This window comes from Eubalaena glacialis, chromosome X (assembly GCF_028564815.1).
Source record: "Eubalaena glacialis isolate mEubGla1 chromosome X, mEubGla1.1.hap2.+ XY, whole genome shotgun sequence".
Lineage (NCBI taxonomy): Eukaryota > Metazoa > Chordata > Mammalia > Artiodactyla > Balaenidae > Eubalaena > Eubalaena glacialis.
In genome coordinates, this window is record NC_083736.1 from 67,143,615 (window position 1) to 67,151,531 (window position 7,917).

Below are 7,917 nucleotides of genomic sequence, written 5' to 3' on the forward strand. Positions count from 1 at the left end.
TGAAAAAGCCGATATTGAAACAGTATATACATTAAAATTCACATATATATCACATGAAAAATACTGGGCAGGTGCAGATGAAAATGATTCAGGGAGGTGTGGGTGGTCATTAGGATTGATTACAGGTGACATTAATTTTCTTCTGTTAACTTGTCAGCTTTGTGATTTGTTTCCTGCAATGAAGCTGAATTATTTTTCTGAGAATGGGGAAAAGGGCAGGAAGTGGGCACAGGGGAAGGAGGTGAAAAACAGTATTTAAATTCAGCAAAACAACCAAGGACAGCGAAATACCATTTGCAGCCCATCAAGCTGGCCAAGACACACACACACATACACACACACACACACACACACACACACACACACACACACACATCAATTACAGTGACCAGGAGACTATGCAGGGGAAATGGGCATACTCTTTTTACTAGCTGAGCTGGCTGGCATGAATGCAAATCGGTACAATGCTTATGAAGGGGCCATTTGGCAACACACAGGAAAAGTCTTTAAAATGTCCATATGTGGATCCTGCAAGTCCACAATTAAGATCATCAGGTATGCTAGCGAAGATTTGGCTTGACAAGGGAGAATTCACTCATTGGAGTATACACAGTGCTGGGTTTAAACACAGGGAAAGAACTAGGCACCACCTGAATGTCCAACAATGCAGGAATGACTACAGAAATGTTAGGGTCCATCGATACACTCTGCAGGCACTGAAGATGACGTTTCTGAAGCCTGTTGAATAACATGGAAAGAAGTTCAATGGGTTGATCTTTGTTTGGTTTTAGTTTTTGAAAAAGCAGATTAAGAAACACCACATACATGAACCATTCTATAACAGTGTGTTAAAAGGGAAGGTGGGGTGGAGGTGAGGAAGGGAGGGAGAGAGAAGGAGAGGAGAGAGCCTGGAAAACAGCACACGGAAACGGTAAAAGTGGTTGTCTCCGGGTAGTAGGGTCATGGGGAGCAATTACTCTCTTGGGTTTCCCTCATCTGATTTCCTTCTCCTTCCTGATGTTTCTACCATGAAATTGTATCACCTGTGCAATAAACAAAGAGAGAAAGTGCTTTTTAAACCAAACCACAAGGAGAAGACAGCCTTTAACCTGTCAAGTGGCACAGATTAGCAAGATTATTCACAACACCCAAGGTGGGTGTTGGGGGAAGGGAGGGGAGAGGAGGGGTAGGGACGAGAGGGGAGGGGAGAGAAAGTCAGAGAGAGACAAGAGTGAGAGGGACTGAGACAGACGGAGGGAGGGAGAGATGGAGGGAAGGAAGTGAGGGGGGCGGTTGTGAGAGAGAGAGACCTGCACTCCCAATACAATACACTGCTGGTGGGTTAGGGGGGCAAAGGGTGGGGTTGTAAACCGGGTGGGAGCCAAGGTTTGGCTCTGCTGGCTGGCTCGCTCCTGGGATGTCTTCATCGCAAGGTGGCCTCCTCGTCGGTGTCTTCCTCGAAATCCTTGACGTCAGCACTGGTGGACTGCCTGGCCCAGGCTCCCCTTTCGGCCTCTCGTTCCTTATGCGACTTGAATCTCCCAACGAAAATTTTGCGGTAGTTCAGGAACATGCCATTCATTGCATCGATGGCCCGCTCGGCGGACTCCTGCTTCTGGAAGTGCACGAACCCGTAGCCCTTGGGCCCCTTTTCGTCGCAGGCCACTTTGCAGGAGAGGATGTTGCCGAACGCCGAGAAGATGTTGTACAGCGCCTTGTTGTCGATGGTTTTGCCCAGGTTCTTGATGAAGACGTTGCCCACCCCGCTCTTGCGGAGCGAGGGGTCCCGCTGGGACCACATGATGCGCACTGGCCTGCCCTTGATGACATCAAAGTTCAGGGTCTCCAGGGCCCGCTTGGCGTCCACCGGTTGCTGGTAGTTGACATACGCATAGCCCAACGAGCGGCGGGTGATCTTGTCCCTGCAAATGCGGATGGAGAGGATGGGCCCGGCCGGGCTGAACTTCTCGTACAGCATTGCCTCCGTCACCTCAGGGTGCAGGTCGCCCACGTACAGCGAAGCCATAGGAAAGTCCGGATTCCCCCCGGAGCCCCCGCCCGTCTCCGCATCAGCATCCGCGGCGGCCACCGCCGCCGCCGCTACCGCCGCCGCCACCTCCGCATCTGCATCCGCATCCGCATCCGCCTCCGCCTCCCCCAAGGGGGGCGTCGCAGCCTCTGCCGCGGCGGCGGCTTCGGCCGCACTGGCCTCCGCCACGGCCACTGCCGCTGCCGCCAGGGAGGCCTCCGCCTCCTCCCCCGCTAGGGCTGCCGCTGCCTCCCCCAGGGTGGCCTCCGCCACTGCCTCCTCTACTGAGGCCTCGGCCTCCAACTCAGCCTCCACCTCTGCTTCCGCCTCCGCCACGGAGGCCTCCGCCACCGCTTCTGCCACGGTCGCCGCCGCAGCCTCCGCCGCCGCCGCAGCCGCCGCCGCCACCGCCGCCGCCACTGTCGCCGCTGTCGCCACGGTCGCCGGTGCCCCCGGGCCGCTGCCGCGACCTCCCTTCCCGCGAGCTGGGGGGCGGAGAGGCGGGAGAGGGCAGGAGGGCGGGTGGGCGCCGGAACCCGGGCCGGGGGCGGGAGCGCGAGCTGGGGCGGGGGACCCCGGGCCAGCCGATCTGGCGAGTCCCAGTCACCTGGTATGGCGAGCGCTGCCAGGAGCGCACCGGTGCGAGTCGCAGCAGCCTGCAGCCCACTGCTGCTGCCGCCGCCGCTCGGTCGTGGGCTAGCGTGCGGGGCGCGGGCGGGCGGCGTGTGGTGGGGGGCGGGGGGTGTTGGCGTCTGTGGTCCGGGCAGCTGGGAAGGCTTCTGTCTCTTTGGTTCCCCCTGTGGCTGCTGCGGGGCTGCGGGGCCGCGGACGGTGGGAGGGGGCGGGAGCGGGAGGCTTGAGGTTGGGGGGCGGGAGTGTGAGTCCTCAGCCTGTCGGATCGGCTGGATGTGTTTGAAGAGGAAGCCAGGGAAAGGGCTCCATGTGGACCGAGGGAATCTGGGTTAGATTTAGGGAGTTTTGTTTTATCCTTCCTCTCCCCATAGAACATTTAAATGATTAAATCAAGCACCTTGCAAGAGAAGGTGGGTGGCGTTGAGAATACACTTGCCCGGCCTAAACAAAGCCAAGAAAAATGGTTTTCTCACGTTCAGGGGTTCTCCCCACCTCAAGGCACACACGCTCGCCAACATCACCGCCACCAAGGCAGCAACTCTTACTCGGAACTGGAGCTGGGGCAAGTGGGGCAAGCTCCCACTGCAGCCTGCTGACCCATTTTCTCAGCGAGTCCTCCCCCTTTTCCGGCTCTTTCCCTCCTCTGCAACACTTGCAGAAGAGGAAATAAAGAACACAAGAACACGTATTCATTCATCCATAATGCCATGCCACAAATATTTATGGAGCCGTTGCTGGTCCCTAGGGATATACAGGGGTCCGGGAGGCAAGAGGAAATAGACGGGTCAACTCCCAAGGTTGACCTTGGGAGTGGACAGTCTGGGCTAGAAACCCTGTCCCTGCTCCAGACTATGGGAGAACTAGGGACCTGGTGTTCTTCAGCCCCCCCCTCCCCCGCCAACTCCTCCCACCCATCCAGTCTCAATTCATGCAGCGTGGAAGCGGGGGAATCAAGAACACCCTGTCCTTAGTGCTGTCCTCCATGATAGGTGAGGTAAGCCAAATCAAGAGCTGGGGACAGGGCCTGGTCCAGAGCCAGGCACTAGTTTGCTCTTGTCTCTGCCCTCAAGGTGCTGAGGTTCCCAACGTGAACCAAGAAAGGCACATCCATGTTCAAAACAAAAACAAAACCTGAAATCTCTCTAGAATGAGGTGTCTCATCCCAGTTCACCAGCTAGTATTTATGGAAGCCTTATCCAGTACTTGGCACTGGGGGCTCAGAGACAGGCAATGTGGTAAGTGAGCAGTGAATGTTGATGTGTTGGAGGTGTGGGGCAAGGTGAGGAAAGGTGAGCAGAGTGTATTGTGGGAGCAGAGAGGCCACACAAGACCAAAAGCTGAGGGGATAGGCAAGCGAGCAACCATTAGAGTAGAGGACAACAGAGGCTAGAGTCCCACTTCTTCCAGAAAGGAGGACCCAGCCACTAACCATTCCTGGTAGGAATCAAGCAAGGCTGCACAGAAGACAAAACCCCCAAGGCGAGCTCTGAAAGATGAGTAGCAGTCCACCACATCGAGGCAGAAGGGAAGGCACTCCAGACAGAAGCATCAGTCCGTGTCCAAGGCTCTATAGCATGCTAGCACATGCATGGTCACTTCTGGTCATGCCTAATAATCTGGTGTGGACAGAGCTCATGATCTCCAAGAGTATATGGCAGCAGATGGCGCTGGAAAGTGTGGGGGCCCTGAAAAGCAAGCTAAGGTGCTTGGACTCTATACCCAAGCTCACGGGGCCCACTCAGTACATTCAAGGAGGGACTCGGTATGATCAGATCTTTAGAAAGAGTACAAACTAAACATCAACACAGAAAGTGGTTAAGAGAGTAGATCGTAAAAGTTCTCATTACAAGGGGAAGACAAAGTGTAACTAACTGAGGTGATGGATGTTTATTAAACTTCTTGTGGTAATCATTCAGCGATGTGTACCTATATCAAATCATTATGTTGTACACCTTAAACTTATACGGTGTTATATGTCAATTATAGCTCAGTGAAACTGGAGAGAAACCCATCAATACACATGTAAATGCATGCACACATACACACACACACACGCGCGCGTGCGCGCCCCTGAGACAGAGCTGATAGAACAAAAAGAAGACAGTCAGTTGTGACCAGTTCCAAAAGAGTCAGAACAACCATTCCCTCCGTCCCTCCTTTCCTTCCATAAATAGGGGTTTCACATTTACCGTGAGCCAGGCATTGAACTGTGGACTTCGGGGTCAGATATAAAAAATGATCAAACCATAGTGCCTTTCCTCACTCCACTAAAGCTCAGGCTGCCCATACAAATAAGAGAAATGCCAGCAGAGGGCTATATGTGCTATGTGATTGGACTATGGTGGCCATGGAGTTTCATCTGCCCAGCACATATTCTCACCTCCCCCTCACTCCCACCCATCCACCTTCCTTGGGTAAATAAAGCTGTTTTCTGTGGTGGCAGCGTTGGCTGGACCTGGGCAATTGCACATGATAGAACAACCCTGAACCTTCAGAACTGACTGGGTCACCATGGGGTGTGAGGCAGTGAGAACTTTCTCATCGCCGGCTGGAAAGCCTCCCAAGATGGCTGAGAAGCAGACATACAGACATGTGTCTCGCCAGCTTGCAAAGTCTAGCCCTCTGCTCCTAGACAGGGTGCCAGCAAAGGGCAGGGACAGAGACTTAGGAAAAGCCTGCTGTGCAGCTGGTGCCTTGACCAAGGTGGTCACTGTCACCACTCTTAGGAGCCATCTCCTGAGGGTCTAGGTTGCTTGTAGGCAGGAGGCAGATGAGCTTTGCCTCACCATTCCAGGTGGTCACCAAGAGGGGCCTGAGGAGGCAGCGGCCAAGGGGGAAGCCATGATTGTTGGGAGGTAGGGGATGTGGGGATGACGAGAAGAGCTTCTCGGCCCATTGTTTGGAGGCAGAAGTGACAAGAGGGACCAATTCAAGGACCAGGAGTCAACAAGATCTCTTTCTCTGGCTTTGACTTCCAGCCCACAGAGCAACAGAAATCGGTAGGAGAAAGAGGTTCAGCAAAGTCATGCTGTGGCCAGTGAATCCACAAACCTGTCAAACCAGAAGGCAATCCCCAGGCCCTTGACCCTCCAGCAACAGGAAGAAGGCTACTACAGTGACAAGGAGAGCAGCTGGGGCATGCTCTCCAAGTCCTTTCTCACAGAGGCTTCTCTGGGGTTCCTGTCTCCTTTTTTTCAGTTCCTGGTCGCATCTGCAATCAAAGGTGTCCTGACTACTGGTTGCTATGATTGAGGCAAAAGTGAAGAGTCCTCTGGAGTGTCAGTGGAGGGAGGGAGAGGTCCCTTTCTTGTGGGAGGAAGTGTTACTCATTTCATTCACTCGATGATTCAACAAGTATTTATGGAGGGCTACCTCGTACCAGGCATTCTTCTAGGCAGAGAGCCCCTGCATCCAAGGAACTTATTTTATAGTGGGGAAGACAGACAATAAACATGGCAGAAAATGTAAAAGCACTTAAAGGTTGCTGCAAATGCCCTCAGGGAAATAAACGAGATGATTTGGTACGTCTTACCTAGAACCCAAGAGAAGTGGCAAAGGTCAGGGATGGCCTTTCTCAGGACAGTGATATGTGGCCAGTCCTGCTGGAAAACAGGGGGGAAACCTGCCTAGCAGGGAGAACTGCAATTCCTCTGGCCTTGTGACAAAAAAGAGGGGCACTGGAGGCGCAGAAGAGATGCCGGTGTAGCTGGAGCCCAGTGAGAGAGGGGATGGAGGGAACAAAGGACAGTGTAGTGGTGGGAAGGAGCCATGGTGGAGTTTGGTTTCCACTCAAAGAGCTCTGGGGAGCCAGAGAGAGAATTGAATCAAGGGAGTGCCATGATCTAATTATATTCAGTAATTTCTCTCTGGCTGCTCTCTGTGGAAAAATCTGCAAGTGGGCAGGGCACAAAGCAAAGCAGGGAGACCAATTCGGGCCCTCTTGCAGTAGCCCAGTTGGGAGATGGCAGTGGCTTGGCCCAGACTGGCAGCACGAATTTAGAGAATAGTGCATGGGTTCACGTGATATTTTGGAAAGAGAACAGACAGCACTTGCTGGTGGATTGAAGGCAGTTGGTGAACAAACTTAAGAAATGAATGATTACTATGAGAGCCTTTTCTTGCAAGTCTTGGTCATGGAGGTGTTATGTATAGTCACAGACAATACGGAGAGTGGATGTGATAGATTTAGACAAGGGAGAAAGACAGTTGGGGATGTGTGTCAAGAGTTTCAATTTGCACATGTTACGTGTCTGAAGTCTGGAAAAGTCCGCTCTCCATGTAGGCTGCAGAAACAGAATTATCAAGACAACAGGACACAGATAGTATTTAAAGCCACAAGACTGGGCAGAATCACCTAGAGAGAGCACTGTCAGGAGAAGAAAGTGCAGGGCTATTCCCTGAGACATGCCAACATGTAGAAGTTGGGTTGAGGATAACAAGCCAGCAGAAGAGATTGAGAAGGACTGGACGGTAAACGGGCTGGCCCTAAACCTGACTCCTCTCCAGGGCCGTGCAGGGTCCAGCCTCAGTGTCCTCACTCAGGTCCTGCCTTCAGTTCTCCTGGCTGTATGTGCATGGGACTTGGTTTAAAACGGGAGGACAACAAGAACTTTGTGTGCTAGGGTTTAGATTTCTCTTTCTGTTCATTTCAAGGCGGAGCTTTAAAGAGATAGGTTCAGATACAGAGACATTCAAAGAGTGTTTGGAGCTGGCCCTGCTCTTCCCATTTCATATGGCCCACCTCCTTCTTCCTATCAGGAGGGAGTAATAGAAAGGAATGGGGATGCGGTTCAGAGAGCAGGAGAAAAGAATAGAAAATAATGGAAGAAGGTAGGGGATGGGGGTGGGTACCAGTGGGGAGAGGGACAGATCAGCTCTATATGTAAAAAATGAATGAAAACACTGAAAACAGGGATCTACATAAAGAAGTCTCTTCCTATGAATTTCTCGTTGACATAGCTGTAGGAAGGATGCTCAGGGGAATAGAGAATGAAAACATACATGTATTTTGTAGTAGGGAAATTGATTTTGTCAATTCACACTGCCCCCAAACTCCCCCGAATGAAAATAATCTTGACATACAGGCCAGCAAAAATAGCAGCCTTAGACTTTTATTTAGGAAGAATTGGAAAGTGTTTGGGTGTGTGCCCCTGTTATTTAACAAATAAGAACAATGATTGTTAAATTGTCTTGAATAAATACAGCACATTTAGCAAATGGTCCTTTGGATCCTTATAAAGTGAAGAGTTAAGGGA

The 7,917-nt window shown here is 52.1% G+C and overlaps 1 protein-coding gene across 2 annotated transcripts; it reads right to left on the reverse strand.

Moving 5' to 3' along the window:
* Nucleotides 1-1,420: 1,420 nt before the first annotated feature.
* On the reverse strand, nucleotides 1,421-4,252 carry LOC133082535 (polyadenylate-binding protein 1-like 2). 2 transcript variants are annotated; one of them, XM_061179151.1, is made up of 2 exons: nucleotides 4,229-4,252; nucleotides 1,421-2,026 (listed from the first exon to the last, which is right to left on the reverse strand). In XM_061179151.1, exons 1-2 carry the CDS (start codon nucleotides 4,250-4,252, stop codon nucleotides 1,424-1,426), a joined length of 627 nt encoding a protein of 208 aa, XP_061035134.1. In that variant the 3' UTR covers nucleotides 1,421-1,423. The 2 variants fall into 2 exon arrangements, with proteins under 2 accessions (XP_061035134.1, XP_061035135.1); XM_061179152.1 differs by lacking the exon at nucleotides 4,229-4,252 and having other exon boundaries at nucleotides 1,421-2,041.
* Nucleotides 4,253-7,917: the final 3,665 nt, after the last annotated feature.

Coding starts and splice junctions, on each gene's coding strand:
- LOC133082535 (XM_061179151.1), bottom strand. CDS start 4,252: ATGCATGTGCTAGCATGCTATAGA. Junction 2,027..4,228: donor ATGTGCTAGCATGCTATAGA/GCCTTGGACACG, acceptor CCGGACTTTCCT/ATGGCTTCGCTGTACGTGGG.